Source organism: Nilaparvata lugens, chromosome 10 (assembly GCF_014356525.2).
Source record: "Nilaparvata lugens isolate BPH chromosome 10, ASM1435652v1, whole genome shotgun sequence".
NCBI lineage: Eukaryota > Metazoa > Arthropoda > Insecta > Hemiptera > Delphacidae > Nilaparvata > Nilaparvata lugens.
In genome coordinates this window covers 25,488,712-25,512,679 of record NC_052513.1, presented here as the reverse complement: position 1 = coordinate 25,512,679, position 23,968 = coordinate 25,488,712, and the positions used below count along the sequence as shown (strand labels likewise).

The 23,968-nt window shown below is 35.4% G+C and overlaps 1 protein-coding gene across 3 annotated transcripts in view; it reads right to left on the bottom strand.

The window, feature by feature from the left end:
• LOC111044240 overlaps nt 1-23,968 on the bottom strand; it is a 142,391-nt gene that overhangs the window by 1,430 nt on the left and 116,993 nt on the right. For all 3 annotated transcript variants that reach the window (XM_039437027.1, XM_039437029.1, XM_039437028.1), the window contains 3 exons: nt 8,541-8,726; nt 989-1,148; nt 235-458 (listed from right to left, as the gene is read on the bottom strand). In XM_039437027.1, coding sequence (XP_039292961.1) covers nt 235-458; nt 989-1,148; nt 8,541-8,726 — 570 coding nt within the window. The remainder of the gene's footprint in view (nt 1-234; nt 459-988; nt 1,149-8,540; nt 8,727-23,968) is intronic.

Below are 23,968 nucleotides of genomic sequence, written 5' to 3'. Positions count from 1 at the left end.
AGATTATATTAAAATTACATAAAACTGACTCGACTGTCGCCAGTGCAAAAACGCTTCATGTGACTTGGCATATGTGTTTACTTAGAAACGTGAGACTTCTGTTGGATTTTTTCAGATTATCAATGCACTCAATTATATTTTTGTATTAATTTAGTATCTTTAAATTATCTACAACATGTAATAACCCTGAATAATTTATTTTAGTTTGAATTTTAATACTTTTGTTTATATTACCTATTGGTAGAAGCTGATTCTTTCATAGCTGCATCGCCACTATATCTATGGAGACTAGTGATGTAGGCTGAGGCAGTGCTTGCTTTCTGTCCATGCACTTGCACAAGGTGAACTCGAAAATCTTTAGCAGAGTTGCTATCATAACTGCACCCTATTTCCTGACATGAGTACAGGAATTTTCCGACGTGCTTCTTCGTTGAAAGGACGTGTTTTCTTAGGTTTTCCTGAAAATGTGAACGAGCAGAATCAGACTACTGTATTATGGAATGTTTGACAGCCTAGAAGAATACGATAACGAAGATAATCAAGATAATCCGAAGAATTAATTATTTCAAAATGACAGAGGAACCTCTGAGTAACAACTCCTCTAATCCTCGGGCCTAAATCATCTACAGCCTACTTAACGAACTTCGTCACATAGATTTCTAGAATATGAACCTCTATGAACAAATTCCTCTCTATAGCAAAGTTTTTCGCTATAATCATCAACTTTGTTCCACAGGGGTTCAACTGCAATCCTCATGTTTCTCCATTTTCGCTTGGTTATTTTCAACTATCTATCAACTTTGAATGTTGATTCCCTAAATAATATATTTTCTAAATCTAACGAAACAAGGACCAATTGGTCTATTAATTTTAAACTCTAATTAAAATTCCCATAAACATTCAGTAAGTATTAGTTAAATACATTATGAACTTGGATGAAAGTAATAATGATTATTAATATTCCCCATTTTCCTGACTGTCAACTTACTTGCAGAGAACACGTATAAGAACAGTGAGGGCATTGATACGGTTTTGTACCACTGTGGAGGATTGCATGTCTCTTCAAATGTGTAGCATTTTTAGTTTTGAATTGGCATTCGGAACACTGTAACTCCTTACTCTCACCAATGTTATGCGTCTTCGCGTGTCTGAAAATTAAAAATGAATTTAAGTTACTAACACAGAAAAAGTTAATTTATTATAGATAATGTTATTTAAATTAATAATAAAATTGAATTAAATTTAAACAATATAAAAATCTTGTAGTACCCTTTATTTTTTAAAAACTTTAAAATAGTTCAACAACTAGTTTCGACCCTAACTTAGGTAATTCTCAAGTTTTGAACTTGAAGGATACTACAAGATTGTTATATTGTTTTTATTAATTTGTTAAAAAGTAGTCCATGTGAGTGAAGTGTTTTTATCATGTTATTTATAAAAATATGGAGAGTTAATACGTTCAACAATCCTGCCAGTAATAATGGGATACGGGGAAAGGATAATTGAATTAAAACACAAATATGATGTCAAATTCTACACAGTTTTATTCGATAGGCCTACACGACCATGGTTTCGTGACCACACCGGTCACATTTTCAAGTTGACGAAAGCTAGTCAACTAGCGTGTACCGAATAAAACTGTGTACAATTTGCCAACATATTTGTGTTTTTATTCAATTATGGAACGGTTCTACAATATTGACAATGATCAGAGGAAAGGAACGTAAATTAGAGGAAGAATTAAGAGGATACTCGTAAATTAAATAAGGATACTCGTAATATAGAAAATATTTTTTTCTTATCCTTGTAACATTCTTCTAATGGCCTAGTTGAATTACTGGATATCTCCCCATATTGTTCTGATAGTTGAAATGAAAATACTGTACTCGACAGATCTCAATCGTCTCCTTTATCTTGATTGGTCCACACACTCTGCCATCTTTTTCTCTCTCATTCATCCTCCTCCAAATCTCCTTCTCTCTCCAACAGTTTCCACTTATTTTCCTCTTCTTGAACTCGAAGATACAAAGCGCAAGCATTTGCATGCAACTATTGACAATTAAAGCCGAGTTATCTGCATCTACTATTGACAACGAGGTCTGGCTATTGTGTGGTTTGGCTACCGTACTGAAATACTAGCAACTCGTGCTTGTCGGCCAAGAGAAAAAGGTGGTAGAGGTCCAAAGATACTTATAAAGGATATAGTTTACACTGTAAACTATCCTTGGTAGATGTCCGGGGTATACTAACTACACTCTGTGCATCAGCAGCAAAAGGAAGGGGGAAGAAAAGCATTGGAAGCAAGAAAAGGAAGATGTATTGGGAAGGAGCTACAGGAAAAGGACGGTCGTGAACAAGAAGGGGGAAAGAAAGATTAGGATTAGGAGGACGATCAAAAGGGGAATAAGCATAATAGAAAAAGGTATAAGCAAGACAAGAGGATGAACAGGGAAAATGGAGAACATGAGTGACAAAAAAGAGAAATAGGGAAAGAAGGAGATGCTGCAAAGGTTCAAAGGAGGAAAAAGATATTAGGAGAATACGAACAAGGGAAGATAATTACGACAATGGTGCATGGGGAAAGGGAGCAGAGATAGAGAATGATAAAAAGACTAATAAATAAACATTTTTGTTAAATGAGTACATGCATGGCATAAATACGAGAGGCTAGAGAAATAGGGAAAGGAGATGTTGCAACAGTTCTTAGTAGGAATAGGACAATGAGCAAATATGAACAATCAACAAAATAGAATAATGGTGAAAATAATCATAACAATGATGCATGAAAAAGAAAGCATAGAGAGAAATGTAGAAAACGACGATTAAAGAAACATTCCAGTGAAATGAGTAGAAGCGAAATAAACTGAATACAGTAGACCTACAGCAAAGATATGACGCTTCAGGGAGGGAGAAAAGAAAATTATCTGAAAAAAGGAATGGAAAAAAGACAAGAAGTAAAGGTGTAAGAATGAAAAGAGGAACGAGACTTGATAAATATAAAAAGTGTAATAGATAATAAAAGACTATTGGGAGCATTGATAAATAGGATAGGAAATAATGAATGGTGAAAAATAAGGATATGAATGAAAATTGGAAAGTGGAATAAGGAAGATATATGAAACAATTAAGGAGAGAAAAAAGTGAAAAGGGATATCAAGACGAAAGGAAGGAGTAGCCTACATGTACAAGTGAAAGCTTGGAAGAGAAAAGGAAAAAAGGAGAAAACAAGGAAAATATAGAAAACACAAATAAGGAGAAAGCAAGAGGATAGAACAGAAAATGAGGAAAGAGTAAGTTAAGTAGAAGCAGAAATGGAGAGAAAAAGCAACAGATTCGTAGGAGATCTAGCAAAAAGAAAGCATAACAACAATGGAGCAACGAATGCAATATAAAATAACTATAGCTAGTAGTAGCCTAACCAAGGCAGGTAATCCCCAACCAAAGAATAACTCTTGTTTGAAACAAGGCAGGGTAATGCGCGCGCACCGATCTAATTAAAAAGCAAAGACGCTTATCGCTGGCTGTAATCACCTATAGCTACTATGCATCCCAAGCTGGGTGAGGTTAGGTAGGTGGATGGTAGACACTACTTGTCTCCACTTTAACCTTATAAACCATTGGTGACACACACAACAACGCAATAGTTCTTTTGCTGCTGCTGTGCGCAAGTTAGGCTGGTTTTTTCAGCGCTTAGGTTAGACTAGCATTGTTGGAGTGGAGTGCAGTTTGGGAGCGTAGAGCATACAGAAGGCTGTGGTGAATTCGTGACTGTGGTTCGTGATTTTGCTGCTTTATCTGTGTGACAGGGCACAGCGCAGGGGACAACCGACCACTCACTGTAGGCTACCAAGCTCTATTGAATCACCACTAACTCCTTAATCCTCATTCTTCATTCGAATTTGTTCTTCTACTTTACCATATCAAAGTCCTACTACTCCTTCTATTCCATCTTCTCTTTCTTCTTTCAATTTTACTCCTCGTCATCCTCCTCCTCCTCATCCGGCTCCTCCACGTCATTACCCTCCTCCCCGTCATCCACCTACTTCTTCACCTCTTCAAATCCTTGTTCTTATTCTCCTCATTTCTCTTCTTATTGTTGTTTCTCTTCCTCCTCAACTCCTTCTCCTTATTCTCCTCCTCCTCTTCCTTCTATTTGTTGTTGTTGTTGTTGTTCTTCTTCTTCTTCTTCTTCTTCTTCTTGGTATTCTCCTACACCTGCTTCAAGTTATCCTTCTCCCCCTTCTTGCTTTTCACCTCTTTATTCTGCTTCTTCTTATTCGTATTCCTCTTCTTGTTTTTCTCAATCACCTGATTCTCCTTAGGTCTATTCGTATTCTTCTTGATCTTGTCCGTCTCCTTCAGCTTCTCCTTATATCGTCACCTCTTTATGCTTCTTCTTATTGTCCTCCTCCTCACTTCATCATTTCCAACATTCCTTCCACCTCTTCTACTTTGTAATTTCCCTCTTCCACCTATTCACGTTTTCACGTCCGTTTCCATTCATCTCCTAATTTCTGGTCCTCCTACTCCTACTTTTCATTCGTCTCCACCTTCATATCCATTATCTTCTCGTTTCTCTTCTTATCCTAATCTCTTTCTTTCTACCACTTTTCCTACGTCTTCATCTCTATCTTCTATTCATACTCCTCCTCCTTCGCCTTTTCCTTTTTTGTTTTACCTTCTCCTACTTGATCTTATATCTGGACGACGACACTAATACACGTTCATTCTATTCGCCTTCAGCAGCTTGCTTTGCTGCTTCTGCATACACATTGCATTGCCTTGCATCGCATCGCATCGCATTGAACATTGCTGTATTGGTGAAGCTGGTCGGTTGGACGGTCGATGTATCCAAATAAATTACCCTTCAAACACACCATGCAACTTACTGCTCTAAGCTGTCCTCTATCCCATTACAGCTAGTATAGACGATATTCCTAGACTAACTACTGTACTTCTTTTCCGTCTTCTTCACTCCTACCTTCCTCTTTGTTTCTCTGTATCTCACTCTATATTGTCTCACTGTTTTCCAAATCAAAATCATGATGGCTCATAGGTATTGTTAGTGCTCTTGTTAGCAGTGCTCTAGTTAAGTATTGTTAGTGATATTGAGATCACTAAAATTAAACAGATAGCTGTCACAAATGGGTATGAAGAAAGTATGGTTGATGGGTTATTGAGTAAAATTAACAGACAAATTTCAATCAATTCTAGCTTTGTAGGCTCAAACTGTGAGGAGAAGACTTGGATAACAATCCCATATTTAGGCCTTGTATCTGATAAGATAGGTAGGGAATTGAAGAGGAATGGATTTCATGTTGCTTTCAAGACCAAACCGATTTTAAATGGTCTATTTAGTTAGAGTAAAGACAAAATTGATATTTGTGATAAAGGTGGGGTGTACGAACCAAATGTGGTAATTGTAATGCTTGTTATGTGGGTCAAACTGGTATAAGTTTCAAAAGTAGAATTAAAAAACACATCAGAGATTGGAATAAACAAAATGGGGAATCTCAACTTTGCAGAACAATTGATAACAAATAATCACAAGTTCACAGTTGAGGAGAATGTTGAGTTTCTGCATGTTAATAACAAAGGCAGATCTTTGAATATTCTAGATACTTTAGGAATAACAAGAGTAAATAAGGAAAATTCCCAATATAGTTTAAATGACCAGATTCATTTCAACCAATACAACACTACGAATTTAGTTCTATCATAAATAACATTGTAAGCATGCATTAGTCAATAGTTTTTCCATTTACATATTTGTTTTATTATCTTTCACTTGTTTTCTTGGTTCTTATTTTGTACTGAAAGTAAATTTTTTTATCATGGCGAGTCTGTTGCTTAAGCCGTCATTTTGTGACACTGTTGAGTGGGAGGAGACTGTCTAGCTGGGCCAATGGCAAGCGTTCATGCCCTTGACCAACAGCAGTACTCGCCTACTAGTATAAATTCTGCTGCTCTTGTATTTAGTTTCAGTTTATCAGAGATTGACAATGGTGTAATAGCCGAAACCGGTCTTTCTAAGTATCAATAAATCTGTGGTTTTTTGACAATTTCTTAGTCTTTTTAATTTAATATAAATAATTACCACAATATAAACTTCTCAACTACACAAAAAGTGAAATATATGAGGCAACTTTATTCAATAATTTGAAAAAAGAACTAGAAAATTAGAAATAACGCTCAACGACCGTCATTTGGATGATCTATTGGAAAAAAGAAATGATCCAAAAATGTTTTAGTTCAAAATAGAAGAATATTGAATTGAAAATATTTTTGAGAAAAATAAATTTTCGCTTGCAGTGATCTCCCACATTTTGCTAATGATAGACCTTCAAAATAACTATTTTACAATTTAATACATCTACTGCTACTTCAATAACAATATTATTCACAATAATATATTTTAAAATTTGAATTTTACAGGCAAAAATAAATTGTCTGTTCAGTAGAGAGAGATAATAGATGGAAAAATATTTTGGGGAAAATACGTTTTTACAAGTATGGAATCACATAAAATAGAAGCTGTAGTGAACCTTCACAAGTCAAGATATGACATTACAGAAAGCAAGAGAAACCACTCAAAAACACCAATAAACTAAAACCGTCGTTTCGTGTTATTCTCCACGAGAGCCATCTTCCCGATAGTTAGTGACTTTTAAAATTGAAATTCTATTCGATAAATCAAGGTATTTAGAGAGAAGTGCTATGAAAGGAAATCCAATGTTTATAATAACAATAATTCTGTTTTGTGGAATATTTATGACAAGCGAGGTATGTTGACATTCAATAAACGGTGAATCTACGAGAATGGCTTGGCGCATGCGCGCATGACAACATGTGAATTCACAACATGAACATGCCAACATGCCTTCACTGCAATAGATTTGAAAACACGCTTATGGTTATAAACTTTTCATAATAACTGTCTGCTACATTCAAAGAACACTTCAAATTTATTTCAGAAACTAGCTAGGATGGAAAGAGATGCCAGAAAGTTATGATAGTTTCAGGTTCAGAGCCTTTGTGAAGTTAAGATATTGTGATATAGATTCTTCCAAATTTATCGAAATGGTTTGACATTTCATTTTAATGTCACCAAAAACCTTTCTAAATTCAATTTATGGTCCGTATTAGAAAAAAAACAAGAAGAAGAAGAAGAAGAAGAAGAAGAAGAAGAAGAAGAAGAAGAAGAAGAAGAAGTATAAGAGGAAGGAAAATATTAAGTCTATTCATAGATTAATATCTGGCAGAATAACTTTGGTAATAATAGATACTACTGATACTCTTTGAACAATACATTACTACTCGAAACATGAAGTCACGATTTGAGATTTGGAAATATTCATGTTGAAATTAATGCGCACTTATTGAATAATGTGGAGATAGTAAGGTACATTTAGAACCACGCAAATATACAGAGAATTGCTCTCAATACTACTGTATGTATATTGAAGCTATTGTTTGTATGGATAAGAATGGAATAGAATGCAAATAATATGGATCAAGTCTATAGCGAGAACGCTATAGCTATAGCTAAGGGGCGTATAGTAGTCGTAGTTTTTATTTTCTCATTTCTATAATAATTGGAAACGTTTTTCCTTGACGAAATTAAATAATTCAAAATAGCTGAAACTTTACACTATTTTCTCTTTATTTTATTTTGTGTTTAATTTTTTAGTTTTTTGATATTCAATTCTAACGTGACTTTGACAATGACTACGACTACGCCCCGTTTCGGAATGCCAATTTTCATACTCCAGCTGTTCAAAGTCTTGAACTTAGCCAAATCCCGAGCTCCGAAACCGGCCCTATGAATATTATCATGAGTAATTTATTAATAATTAATACCAATTAATAATTGTACATTATTGCACTGGCATCTGACACTGACATACCTTTATATTTAACTTGAGCTTCCAAATAATAAACATCATAATTTCATTTTGACCTTCAAAATCGTTGTATGAAAACGTTTGTAAAACTAAAAAAAGTCAAAAGTTGCATTCTCGGATTGCCAAAACAGCCCTATGTGCAGGTTCCAATTGTGTTTGGAAAGAAAATCGTTAATTGTGTCAAAAATTTGAAATAGGTTAATAGTATAGATGGTACTTCCTGGAAGTTTTTTTTGTCAGATGACAAAACTCAAAAAATACTGCTTGGAGATATTGTCGCATAGAGAATTTTATAAGGCAAATTTTAACAAACGAAGCGGCTGTTTACACTGAGTGATAGTAAATGTGGTTAACTATATGTATTGTAATGTAACAAATTTCAGAATGTAATGTAATGTATTAGAAGGTGAAAGCTCAGTATTCAGAGCAAATAGAAGGAAAGGAAGAATTAATCCAAAAACAAAACAATATTCGTGTAAAATAGAAGAAAGGATTAGAATGAAAAATCATCCTTCGAATATATAATAAATCATCAAATATAAATATTAGAATAATTATTATTAATTATAATAAAAAATAATAATAAATTTTAATATGAATAAAATATTTCAATAATAGTTTGTGATATTCTCTTACCTAGACAACTGTTGTTTGGTTTTAGCTGAATAGTCACACTGCTCGCACCTGAAAAGCCTCAAATCAGAGTGTGTCCTCAGGTGATTGCTGAGCTCACCAACTGATCTACAAGTGAACACACAATCGGCAAAGTGGCACTCAATCGTCTTCCCTGAGTGTATTTGAAGGTGCTGCTTTAGATCTGACCTGGAATAAAAAAGAGAACATGGTACTTGAAAAGTTGTCAAAAAGGTTTATTACAGAGGATGGTGCCTCACATGAACAACCTATTGATTCGCTCCAACAGGAATCAGGATATAACACAAAGCCGGTTGCACGACAGTCGGTTAAATTTTAACCGTGAGAAGGCGTATTTGAAAAGACGCTGTTGTGCAACCGGCACACAAACGTCAAAGAAACAAATAGAATAAAAACGTCAAAGGAATTAGTGCAACAGTATTGGCAAATACTTGTTTGTTGATGTTATTTGATAGCTAATATACTTAATTACTTTGTAACATTCATTAAATTAAACATAATACAGTATATTATGATATTATATTGGTAATAGAAGTGGACATATATGATTAATATACGTTGGACATAGTGAAAATAGTCATCACAAAAAGACAATTAGACACTGGACTTTTTAAAAGCTGACATTGTATTGTGACATTGTATATTGTATTTTATTTATGATGAATGTTGTATGTGACCTGGCTTATGTACTGATGTACTTTGGCTTAAATAAAATCATTGAATCATTGAAATATATTTAATGAAATCAAATAGTAGTATTTAGTAATTATTATTAATTAGTATTTAGTGATAAATAGTAGTATTTAATGAATAGTTATTATTGAAAGGAAAATTGTAGAAGACTGGAAACTTTTTAGGAACTCTGGAAGAGCTGAAAGAGTAGTTTCCATGATGTTCCATAAGATAGGCACCATAACCCACGATGTTCCATGGAATCATATAATGGGTAGGCTTTTGTGTTTGTTATGGAAGGGATGATCATGGGAGATTAATGGAATGACATTATGGGAGATGAATAGTTTTACGTGTCTTCCGAAACATCTCGACGGATTTTTCAAGATTAGATTGTCTGTTAGTGGAGCTGGAGCTGGCCTCAAGTAGCCACTTTCCAACAAGAGAACCGGTAGCACCGCGCTTCAAAATTTCAAGCTCTATCAAAACCATTCTTAGCTCACAATTTTCAGAGACATATAATCTAAACTAACCGAATATCTTCACTCTATGGCATTTCCTACAATTATTAAACTACAACCCTAACTCCCTGAAAAACTTAATCACTTGCCGATCTTGATCAAACAACGTTCACAACCGTTTTGAACTCAACAACCCTCTCGATATAACTCTAATTCCCTGACAAACATTGACAAACCAGATAAACGAACTTGTCCCAATGACTGTTCACATCATTGCCATCACAAAACGTGAGAATTTCCTCGACCAAGAATCCAATTTACTCACAGAGCACCGTCTCCTCACTTGCTGTCACATAGCCATAACTTCCGTCCTACTAAAAGAGATTACAGCACTCTAATTCTTTCTTATGGTTATGGTCATGACTTTGGAATAAACATCAGTTCCTTGAAACTCTAATGGTTCTTCTTGGCCAGTAAATAAGACTAATTATTCGTACATCTGTGTCCAGTCCATGTATGTCTCCATATATGTAAATTAATGTATATGTATATGTTGAAGAGGTTATAAAGGACCGGTTCTTTTGATTCGATTCGATTGTCGCGAGGGAAGAATGCCGACAATCGGAGATGTGTACTTTAACGATTATGACGATGAGAATTATGTAGTTTATGGGGATGATGTCATTGAGACTGTAGTTCTGTGCACTAGCATGGAGATCTTGTATATGTCCCTGATTCATTCAGATATGGGAGAGATATCACTTATCTACAGTCAAGAATTCGAGAATTATGGTCAGAAAATAATAATTTTCTGATTCATGAATAAATGTTTAGAAAATTAGATGATTTTAATTTAGATGTTTTTGTAATTCAATGTAATTAACAATTTCATGATAATCAGTACAAGGATTTTTTAATAGCTATTTATAACTGAGGTAATTGTTCATCACTATAAACCTTTATTATCATAAATTTCTTTTAAAAACGTTATCTTAATTCTTTTGAAGTGATTCTATTGAATTCATGGAATGAAGAATTCACATTTTGACTCATAAATCATGATTCATTATCAATTTATTCATTCATAATCGATTATTAGCATTTCAGAGGATTCGAATGTAATAATTTATGTGTATAAGATTTAGATGTTTAAATAGATCAATAATAATTGACGGTAAGAGAATAGCTACGGTAAGTATTTTCAACTAATAAGAGGAATGAATATAGATTTGATGAAACTAACAGCTCAAATAAATTTTTCTAAGGAACACTTTTTAGTTGATAACATGTAGGCAACTTTATAACTTTGATAATGATTTATTCAATGTATAACAAAATTCTTTCATAATTTAAGAAACGTTCTTCTCATGACAATGCAGAAGTTCAATCTAACAATGAACTTTGGTAGTTCAACTAAACAAATCACAACTGTGGGGCTTTCAACTCTATTTTATACTCCTGACGAAATACAATCGAGAAAGAACATGGCTGACATTTTCTGAATATGTCAGCGGAGTCGAATTATGCGATTTCTTACTTTTTGTGAAGACCGAAAGCAAAGGAAGAATCAAACGATTCAGAGATAAAGAGAGCTATAACAACGTTGGGTGGTGTAAGAAGGTGGGAGGGGATTTAGAAAAAGAGAAGGATAAAATAAAATTCAGAATGGAAGAGAGATTAAGGAAGGGAGGAGAAATCTCCACAAACCATAATATAGTTGAGTGTTATTACCAGGACAGAACAGCTATTGAAAAGTCTCAGGGGACAGCATTTTCATGTGGATAGATTCAAGTGGTGTCTGCTTTGAAGTCAATTTATACAAGGTTAGGCGATGCTCTTAAAACTAGCAATAAAGTAACATAATTTAGGACAAAGAGTTGAGTCTGCTGGGCAACCAAGTAACAAAGAGTGTCGGAAAATCTGGTTCTTCCAACACTTGAACTGGAGAGCCAGTTGACAAAAAAGAGATGTGGATGGGAGAATATGGGTTTGTGATTGCTCCGCTGGAACTCCAATTAATACAATCAAATTGGACCAGATTCTTCTAAATAGCCGAATTGTGTATTGGCTGTTTTGCACATGTTTCCAAGATAGACTAGGTCTACTCAGCCTAATCATACTTACTGGAACTGTTTTACACTACGGTACTGAAACTCTCATACCTATACACTTACACACTGAAACAAGTAGAGACTGGAAGTAGAAAACATTTATTGCTAAACTACATGTTTAGTGTACAAATCAGGGTGTCCTGCATGTAATGCCTGGTTTTCACGATTCTGGATGAAGCTCAGATTTAATAATCGCGATATCCTTCATTTATTGTGTAGTCAATTTGAATGAATATTCAATACAAAAGAAATGCAATAGAATAAGCCCATAGTTGCCATCAACTATTTCCAAATCATCTTTGCGTTTATGACAACATTAAATTTACTGGCGTTCATTCATTAAGGAGGAATACCACAGCACTCACAATACTATAATGAGTATATTCAATCGATTTTCATTCTTCTTGATAGATTTTCAAAGCTGCAAATAAAATAAAATCAAATGACTTCTCAATCACTAAGTATAATTATTTGATAAGCATGAATCTCTTGCCATGTTATAAAATCTTTCATAAGCCTAGATAGACATTTTTTTCATTCCCTTTATTTAGCGAAATAAATACTGTTCTAGCGAGAATATATCTTCCTTTCAAGTTGTTGATTTGAATGCTTTACAATATTCTTCTCTTCTAGATGAGCCACTGGATAACCAATCGAGAGTGTGAACAACCGAAATCGCTCCACGGTAGAAAAAGAAGTGTTCCTACTTTATGACTATGAGCACCGAAAAAACTGAGCACCGAGTATCAGAGAACGAATTTTGAAGACCGTTTTATGCGATATTATCACGAAAGATTTATAATTAATAAGAGGCATGTACCATGGCAGATGTGTACGATATATGAGCGAGACGAAGATTGGAAGCTATCTTAATTTCTCAGGTTAAAGAACCCGCTGAGCGGTCGGCACTTGATAAAAGATGAGGTTTCAACAGAGAGAACGAGACTACAGTGGCAATACATAGATTGTAGTTTGTAAAGTCCATGTAACAGACTATGGTCTCTAAAGAGCACAGACTTTAGTAATAAATTCAATGCAATTGGAACTAAAATATTAGTGAATTGAACAAAGATAGTATTATAATAGCACAATACATCAATGAATTATTCCCATTACATCGATGAATTATTCCATCATTCTATAAATATAATTGTTTGTCTATATAACTGCGCTAAGAACATTAGAACAGGTATAAATTTTATAAAACAGGAAATTCCAAATCCACCAATTACTCAAATCACGATTACAATTCCTCGTATTTTTATAGTTTTCTACCTACCTCATGCACAAAAGTTGTGTGGTAGTGAAGGTAACGATTTAAAAAATATCCAATCTATATTAATATTCTTTGTAAATAGACCGATTTGAAATTGCTACAAACACTTATATACCAAAGAATTGAAAAGCTAGTTGCAAATGCTGTACCATTAAAGATGTATAGTAAACTTAAAGCTTGAACAACAACCAGGAAATGTTACGAAAAATATTCTCAGTTTGAGATGATTCTATCCATATTTTGTTCAATCTTCGAAATTCATCTATGTACAAATTGTGTCAAATATTATTCTTCACACTACTTCCCAATTATCTACAAATTCTGTTAAACTTATTATTTTACACTCTGCTTCCTCTCTCGAAATCCACTTGCTTCTCGAACTTATGTTGTTGCTATTTTCATTTGCTATATTCGCAAATTTATTCGAGAAAAACAAAATTTATTTAATCATCTCTAGTCTATCAACAAGTCTATCTCTGGTCTAGTCTAATCGATTCTCTAAAAGTCTAGTCTATCCATTCTAAACCTATAACTGCTCAGGTCATGAGCTCGATTACCATTCCGCCTGTAGGCTGACATTGATTGTATTATCCCTCGTCCCATCACCCACAACTTTCAAAGTTAGGCGATCTGTGAAAAAAATTCGATAAATATACTTTTTTGTTACCTCAAACTCCTTCATTGTCTATGATCTACTTGGAAGGGTGATAATTCGCTAACTTTCGTTCTCCAATCATTTGGAAGGTATCAAATTCTCTTATAATCAGCTTCCCCCTCTATATCCATCATCCACCTCCTCCTCCTCAGTACATCTCCTCCTCCACAATACATCTCCTTATCGAAATTCACCGTGTGCCCAATTAAACTTCGCTGAAGAACCTGCCACTCATCACATTTCCAAACCTGTTACTTTGTACAGTGAGGAGATTCTCTTCAAACAGACAGCATTTCTTACAAATAACACCAATGCTCATCATTTAACCAATGATCACAATCTAAAGTGAATCTCTTCAAACTGTTAATGGAAAGCATTGCTTATAGAATAGCATTCCATTCAACAAATGCTGACAGTTTGGAGTGAATCTGCTTGTAACACCTTCGTGAACAGCCATAGATCAGACATCAGCAGCCTGAGAACCAATAACGTTTTGAATGAAGAGTCCAGCAGGCTGAAAATGCAATTAAAGAATTCGAAGATATTTCCTGCTTTCAATACGCTATTGGCAAATAAATCAATCCGCTGTAAAACGGGTTGACGTTACAAAGATGGATAGATAATCCCAAGACTTGAGAGAGAAACACGCTGCTTCAGTTTTGTTTCCACCTCTTTGTGATCTCCTCATTTCTGTTCAACTTCTTATCACTTCTCAACTTCTCTTCACTTCTTCCCCATCTAATTAGCGATCTCAACATTTACAGTCACTCTTCTTTTGAAATGTTCTACTTCTAATTCTACTTAAATTCCTTTTTATCTAAATTATTCACCTATTCATTCATATTGATTCAAAAAGATTTGCTCAAGTTATACATTCTTCCACTACCAGGAATGCTTCCTTGTATTATCTCATTCTTTTTCTACTTCTTCTATCTCCTCTGTATCTTCTTCTCCATCAAATCCTAACTCTCTCTTCTTCTTTCACATCAAATTCTACTCTTCCAACTCTATCATTCTCTTCTTCTTTACTAGGTCCTTTTCCATAAGATTTCCTTTCATCTTTCATCTTTTCTGGCCTTTTTTTTCATATTCTCCTCACTTTTCCATAATTTTTCCCCTCTTCTCCATTTACAACTTTTTTATTTCTGGTTCAACTTTCTCTACCTTTGTTATTCTTTATTCATCATATTTAATCTGCTCTTCTTCTTCATTTTTTTGGTCCATTCCTCAATCCTTCCTTTCCTTTGTCAGTGTTTCCTTTTCTCACCTATTTTTCTCGTCTTTTTTCACAGTTCTCTCTGTTGTTTCTAGCAACCATAGATCAGTTATTGAAATTTCCTCCAATTGATTCATCTCTATAAAACATAATTCAACTGTATATAATTCATCCATGTCTTCCTACTTTGTTCTTCTATATTTATCTCCCTCTCTCCTCTCCTTCATGATTATCTAAAGCTCATTTCGAGTTGTTAGGTTTCTTCCTCTAATAACTCTCTCTTTCGAGATCCTTCCTCTCATACATATCCATTTTCATTCTAATTTCCACTTCTATTTAGAAAAATTCGTTTCACACTGACTTGATTGCCTGTTTGTCTCATGTAGAACTAGTAGGACCAGACAGTAGTTGTAATCACTGCGTGTCTATATATGCTACGCGTATCATAAAGCCAACATTGCACGCTCCAGCTTGGAAAAAATATCTTCAACAATAAAATCTCACGATCAAATAGGATAGGAATGCATTTACACTGCAGATCAAATGCAATTACCGAATGATGGAAATTTCTATGGGGAATATCTCCAAATGGATGATTTTTTCAAGAAATAAGGAGAAGTGAAGGGGAATGAGAATGAAGAGAAAGAATTGAAGTAGACAAGATCAGCAAGAAGGAGACATCAATAGAAACACAGAGTTGTATTCTCAATATGGAAATAATTAAGATTCGTGATATTCGACTACATATCAACACTGTGTCAGGAAATAAATGGAGAGAGTGAAGAACATAATAACTGAATCTGATTCTATTGACGAAAATTTCCCTTATTGTTCACATCTGATGTATACTTTATTTATAATTTTCATATAACATCAGTGATTCGAGCTTAACCAATACACTATTCTAGAAACTATTATATAATAAAATCGTGAATCTTGAAGAAAGAAAATTGGAAGAGGAAAAGAATATTGGTAGATGAAGCAGATAATATACAATTGAGATGACATCAATTGAGGAGAAATAAGTGGAAAAATGTATAGAAAATACTCACGATAAAATACTTTAGGGTTGAATTGGGAGGAGGAGGAGGTTTGATTCTTGGAGTGGTAAGGGGCGTGAGCCAGCTAAAGATTGGCATGTAACTCGGCTGTGTGCTGTATTTATCGGTGTTGTTTTGAGTTATGCAAGCCAACTGAGAGCAGCATGTAAGCGAGCAGGAGACAATAGACTCGCTCTCCGTCGTTTGGGCCGATATCTGAGTGCAAGACGCAGATACAGTGCAAGAGATAAGGTGATTAATTGCTGCGATAGGATCGGAGAGTGCATCTTCGCTGCGGAGCTGTATTGAGTGTGTCTCCCTTTATTTATTTATTCGGTGCACATTGACAGTGGCACGAGTGCCTTCTTCTAATTCCTCCTTGTCCTTTGTTCTGTCGTGTGACAACTCAAAGAAGTGTACAAGGAAAAACGGGGTGTGGAGGGAGGATGGGAGGGAAGGAGAGATGTTGGTTGAGGAAGGATCAGAAGGGAGAGATGGACGAGAAAAAGGGAAAGGATGGGAGTGTGAAAGGAAAAACGGAGTGTGGAGGAAGGATAGGAGGGAAGGATGAGGTATAGGAAGAGGTGGAGTTGGTTGAGGGAAGAATGAGAAGAAGGAGATGAACGAGAAAAACGGGAAAGGATGGAAGTGTGAAAGGAAAACGGAGTATGGAGGAAGGATGGGAGGGAAGGATGAGGTGTAGTAAGAGGTGGAGTTGGTTGAGGGAAGAATGAGAAAAAGGAGATGGACGAGAAAAAGGGAAAGGATGGAAGTGTGAAAGGAAAACGGAGTATGGAGGAAGGATAGGAGGGAAGGATGAGGTGTAGGAAGAGGTGGAGTTGGTTGAGGGAAGAATGAGAAGAAGGAGATGGACGAGAAAAAGGTAAAGGATGAAGTGTGAAAGGAAAAACGGAGTGTGGAGTGTGGATGGGAGGGAAAAAAGGTTTCTGGGTGGGAAGAAGAGGTGTTGATGAAGAGGAGGATGAGAGGGAGAAGAATTGGAGTAAATGTAGACTGAAAAGGAGGGAACGGGGTTGTGGAGGAAGATGAGGAGATTGAGGAGGGGAAGAATGATAAAAAAGGAGGACGATGAAACGCGAATGAAGAAGAAGAAGAAGAGTAAAAGAAGGTGAAGGAGGGGGAGAAGACGATGGAGAAAAAGGAGAAGAAGGAGAAAAATGAGAAAGAGGAGGAACAGGTGAAAAGGGTGAGAACAAGAAGGAGGAGAAGAAGAGGAAGAAGAATGAAAATGAAGAGGAAAAGGAGGAAAATTGCCTAAGCAGTTTAGCGCACACAGCAAGCTCTTGCAAGCATCCAGGGAATAATATCTCTCAATCGCGATCGGACCTTGCCTCTGTATGTTTTATGCTGAATAAATATCAACAACAGTACGAGAGTAGGCCTATTCCAAGTGCAGCCTGTCAGTTGACTTGGATTTAGTCGCGAGTCACTCGAGTGACACTTGAAAATGCAACTTGCACTCTTATTATGTTCAAGGATAACTTTCATAGAGTACCTCAAATATAACATTGAAATTGTCGAAAATATATATATACATACACAATTATACATATTTGAATTGTTTGTATTCACAATTATATTTTTTCACTGCCAGTCTGTGTCTCCTGTTTCAAGAAATTCACACAGTTCGTACATGGGCCTTCCTTTGAGAAACTAGAATTGACTGGTCAAAAAAACTATAAGTATATTATCTTTATTATGCTGCACATTTCGTATTTCGATACCGTGATAGACAATCCAAAATTAAACAGTAAATAGACAAGCCGATTTATACAAGAAAAATCAATGCGAGGAGGTGTTCATTCTAGAATGGCCAATTTAAAATATTGGATTCCCACTTGAGCAGATAGAAATATTTGCAATACATGTTTAGTAAGCGAGTAGAACGGGAGCTTTTGATTGGCTGAACGAGCTGCATTGGATGCAATTGGATGCAAAGTAAGAGTGGAGTGTCTACCGACACGTCCACTTGAAAAAAATGAAGGAGCTTTCAAATGATTGCCATGAAAGTAATTCATCATGAATAGAAACTATGGAAATCAGTAGCAAAATAGACCGTGATTTTGTCATAAAATTAAAAAAAAACGACAATTGACCGTGGGTGATCAAATAGACAATAGACCGGGCGCAAATTTCTTTGATGATGATAAGTCGAAATCACAGGCAAACACCTCGGAAAGAAGATGACCGATACTAAGGCAAATATGACTTCAAACTCTTAAATTCGGAATTTTTGGGGACAGAATTTTATTTTTCACCCTGTAAATATATTGACCACTCCATGGTCATTTTTGGGTAACAGCCGTCTGCTCAAGCCTTCTTCAGCCGAAGATGTCTGAATTTCTTCGTAAGGTCTAGCATAATAAGGATCGTGATGATGATAAGTCGAAATCACAAGCAAACACTTGAAATCAGGGTTTATTTATGAAACAAAATTTTATTTTTCACCCTGTAAATGTATTCAAACACCAATATTATTGGCACAGTACTGTAAAATATTTCTGAAGCTTCAATGACATATTGTTGAAGGCTGTAAGTCCATCTTACAGCTGGACGGATTGACGGCTGGAGCGTCATTGGCAAAAGAGAAAAGACTACTGTTTGCAGCGGAAAGTACTCTTTTTTCACAAATATGCAAAAACTGAACAATTAGAAAACCATGTAATTCATGACCCCTTCAAGGTACAGACTTGAAAATGATATCAGTCTCTTCGTGAAGATGTGTGGAAATAGATTATTCAAGATGGCAATCTCAAAAATGTTTGTCAACATAGAAAAATTCAAGATGGCGGACAAAAATCTGATTTCAAGAGTTTGAAGTTATATTCGCCATAGTTCAAGTTGTTGGAATTGGATAAATCTTTTGTATATTGTAGTATGATTATTTTGGAGCTTTCAGATGGCTGAATTGATCCGATATCCTCGACATTATTAGAATTACAGACGATATATTAAAATTCGACATATTTTTGCCGACATCTTGATTTTTTTTGATGACAAACATTTTTGAGATTGCCATCATTCCCAAGTCTGTACCTTCAAGGAGTCATGAGTTACACGGTTTTCTAATTCTTAGGATTGGCATTTGGTGAAAAAGCGTGTTCTCCGCTGCAAATAGTAATTTTCTCTCTTTTTCCGATGACGCTCCAGCCGAGGAATATGAACTTACAGGCTCCAACCAGATTTCATTTTAAAGCTTTGGAAATATTCTAAAACAATGTACCAATAACACTAGTGTATGTCTACTGAGAATACATTTACAGGATGGAAAGTGAAATATTATCCCCGAAAAATGTATTTTTCAAGTTTTTGAAGTTGAATGAATCATGGAAAGAGTGGTCGGAATGAGTCGATTCTCTCGAAAATCATAGTTTGGTTAATTCTAAACACTTTGGTGATAAAACCAATCCGATATCTCTCACAATAACTGAATAGCAAGCGATATAAAAATTTATGTCAATAATGACCGCCATCTTGAATTTTTCAATGATGTCGAATATTTTCGTTGTTTCCATAATCAATATTCTTATTCGGCTTGCTGTAACGAAGAGATTGATACCATTCACAAGTCTTCACCTTGAAGTAGTCATGAAAAAATCGATTGTATAGTTCTAGCTTTTTACCTCATGCGTATGGAAAAACGCACCAGGAAACATGCAGGGTTTTCTTTGGAGGGCGCTGGAGAACTCATTTTTTGACGTGCATGAAGATATATCGTTCCAAAGTTGAAAAAACGCTCTAAATTTAATAATTTGAAATTTCTTCTCTGTATCTCTAGCACAAAAAAGTTATAATGAAATAAAGTTGAAAAATTTAGAAAAAAATATTTTTGGGCTTTTGAAAGTTATAACTGAAAAAATATGCGTTTTAAAGGAAAATTTTATGAAACAAAAATTGTAGAGGAAGATTTTAAAAATATCGCCTCACCACATTTCCCTCCATACTCTCATTCTCCCCTTCTTTTCACTCCTCTTTTCATTTTAAATCAAATCAATCGTTTATTGCACAAAAATATATACAGAATACAACTGAAAGGAAATTGACAACTTTGTGCTACACGTCGGCAAAAGAAAACTTGTACTAGTGCATTTGTTCATCCTTATTTCTTTCCTTCCAAATCTCCTACACCTCTTACTCGTATCTCTATTCTACATCTGTATCTCTATTTTGGTGTTCTTTCAATACACATTTCCATTCTTCATTTTAAAATTCCCATTTCCCAACTATTCCAACAGTTTTACTCTTCTTTCATCTCCTTCTCCGTCTGTCACATCGGCTTCCTCGAGCTATACCTTATTCTTCCTCGATCTTATGATTCAACTCACTCCTTTTTTACCTTCTCTCCAAGTTTCTCCACTTCTCCCACTCATCCCCCCTTTCGTCTTTGGTTTTTCTGTAACTATATTATCTTTCACTGTCATTGTTTCTAGTCTTTCCATTCTCATTCAAACTCCTCCTACTCATCATTCTTCTTCTCCTCCTTCTCAATATTTTCGTACTCCTCATCCTTCTCCTTCTGCTCACTCTTCTCCTACTCCTCCTCTTCCTCCTCCTCCTTCTACTTCTTAGTCTTTCCATCATCTCTGAATATTTTGTATTGTATTTGTATTTTCTGCTAACGACGTGGTAGAGTGGACATTACTGTCCAAACTTTGCCAACTCAACAAATAAAAAAGTCATTCTATTGTATTCTATTTTTCTCCCCTTCTTCTTCTCCTCCTGATCTTTTCTCCTTCTTCTTCTTCTTTTCTTCTTCTTCTTCTGCTTCTTCTTCTTCCCCTGATTCTCCTCATCCACTTTCTTCTTCTTTTTCTCCTTCTTCTTCTCCTTCTCATCCCCTGGATGCTTGCAAGAACTATCGCTGAACAATTTAGGCAGTTCCCTCCTTCTCCCCTTCATTTTTATTTTTGTTCTTCTCCTCCTCCTCCTCATCCACCTCCTTCTCCTCATCCACCTCCAATAATTACCTGGAGCAGCGGAGTGTCGATAGAGATCTCTGGCCCAAGAATGTCGAGCACCTTAGCTGGTTGCTTGCAAGCTGCAGCAGCAAAGTGAACAGATGATTGCATAAATAATGGCCAGTGTCATGCAACTTGCCACTGCACCACTGCACCCGTCACGTGACCCTCGCACCCATGTGGGAACCAATGCTGGGTAGTGCACATTCACTTCAAACTGTCAGCATCGCTTGAATGTTAATCAAAGATGTTATTTACAAGAAATTCTGACGGTAGAACGTTAATCCCCCTATAGTTAACTAAGGTGAGTTTCACTTTAAACTGTCAGCATTAATTAAATGAGAAACGCTGCTTCCATCCACAAATAATTTTGACGGTTTAAAGTTGCTCTCACTACAGTAACCATTGAACAATGGCATACTGGAATTGATCAGCTAGATTATCAATAGCCAAACATTCTCATTTACGTCGCTAACAGCTTGTTAATATCTACTGGTTGAGATTAAGTTGTGGTGATAGCTTGCATTCAGAAATTCCTTGCAAGGAACTGTATGGGAACCATAGATCAACACACAATAGGATTGTTTATTTACTTGTTAAAAGAGTATAAACTCTTGTTCAAAATACATTGTTATTGTTCATTTGGTTTCAGATAGTAACTACTAGCTCCTGTGAATCATTGGTATTGTTTTCTTTAGGCTCTATTAACGTGGTTTATGCTTTTAATAGGAGGAATGAAAGAAGAAGATGTATAATCCAGAACAAGAGTCTTGGGCCAACTCACACCACCTTGACTCAAACCGTACGACTCCAGTCGAGGATACTCCAGTCTCTCGACCTTACGACTTACTTGCTCATTGTCGACACTTCAGTTCCATGCTACTACATCTCTAACCTCATTTTATTACAAAAAAATGTAGGAAAATAGGTTAATTCATTGCGAACTAAAAAGAAGAAAATGAATATATCTCATAACTCTAAACAAACATAGTTCAAGAAAGGATGGAGAGATTTTTGTTAGTCTCTGAATTATTGAATTGTTAAATAAATTCTGTAACAAATTTTATAATTTGTTTTTTAAGAATGTGTTATAAGAATTAGTCTTATCTAATTCTTCTTATTGTCTTATTTATTTAAAATTATGAAATAAAACAGAAGCAGCAAGAGAGAAATGTTTTTTCTCTGTGCTTGACCAACCATGCTCTGTTCAACCATGATGATGAACCTTCAAAGTTCAAATTCTATGCAAACGTCATTAAAAAGACAGTACTACGCAACTCAAGTCGCTTCTCGACCAACATGTCGAGCCACCGCTCGACTCAGTCTTACAGTAGTGAGGTCGCGGAGACTGGAATCGACTGGTCAAAAAAAAACTATAAGTATTATGCTGCTCTTTATTATTCTGCACATTTCGTATTTCGATACCGTGATAGACAAGCCAAAATTAAACAGTAAATAGACAAGCCGATTTATACAAGTAAAATCAATGCGAGGAGGTGTTCATTCTACAATGGCCAATTTAAAATATTGGATTCCCCACTTGAGCAGATAAAAATATTTGCAATACATGTTTGGTAAGCGAGTAGAACGGGAGCTTTTGATTGGCTTAACGAGCTGCATTGCAATTGGATGCAAAGTAAGAGTGGAGTGTCTACCGACACGCCCAATTAAAAAAAATGAAGGAGCTTTCAAATGATTGCCATGAAAGTAATTCATTATAAATACAAACTATGAAAATCAGTAGCAAAAGAAACCGTTATTTTGTCATAAAATTTAAAAAACACGACAATTGACCGTGGGTGATCAAATAGACAATAGTCCGGGTGCAAATTCCTTTGATGATGATAAGTCGAAATCACAGGCAAACACCTTGGAAACAAGATGGCCGCTACTATGGCAAATATGACTTCAAACTCTTGAATTCGGAATTTTTGGGGACAAAATTTTTATTTTTCACCCTGTAAATATATTGACCACTCCATATGGTCATTTTTGGGTAACAGCCGTCTGCTCGAGCCTTCTTCAGCCGAAGATGTCTCAATTTCTTCGTAAGGTTTAGCATAATAAGGATCGTGATGATAATAAGTCTAAATCACAGGCAAACACTTGATATCAGTGTTTATTTATGAAACAATAGTTATTTGTATATCTAGAGTGAAAAGTACGACTTTTTCTCCCTGAGGGAAAAAGTTTGAAGCCCGAGGCGAAGCCGAGGGCAACAATTTTCCTGAGGGAGAAAAAGGTATTTTTCGCTCGTGATGTACACAATTTTTTCCTCCATCTACATTTTTTTATAGAAACTGCAAATTAATCATTCTAATAACTTACGTATTGGTGACAATGTTTCCTAACAACATAACCTAAAAACTAAAACCTAAAAACCGGTCATCTGATAGGCACTGCTGATTGCGCTATCTATCGGCCAAAGTTGTAACAATCATATCAGCTGAGCTACCAAAATGGCTGACTGCAGATCACGCGGTTCAGATTTGAATTGCAGAATGCAGATCAAGAATATTTGTTGGCTGGTATTTTGAATAGAATAAAATATTTTAAAAATTGTATAATTTTATCGTCTACCAATATTAAGAATATAATATCATACAAACATATATTTCATGAGTTGATCAAATTCTGGTTGTGGTATTGAATTCAGTTGACTCAATGACAGACACCTCTATTACGCTTTCTCATCTGAGCTTAGACCTTCTAACCTATTACCATGTAAGTTTTTTAAATAGAGATGCTTCCCATGTTATTTAAATGGAGTCACTTTTACTCCCTAGGGAGTTTTTCTGTTTTTTACTACCTAGAGCGAAAAAGTGACACTTTAGTAATATGTTTCAGGGAGTAAAGTAAGTACTTTAGCCAGTAGCTGGAGGAAAAATTTTATTTTTCACCAGAAATATCTCGCATGGAACAATTAGGAATTATAGAAGAATCCACAGCACCCTATAGTTTGCCGATTGTGTGTGTAGCCAAAAAGGATGGAACAGTGAG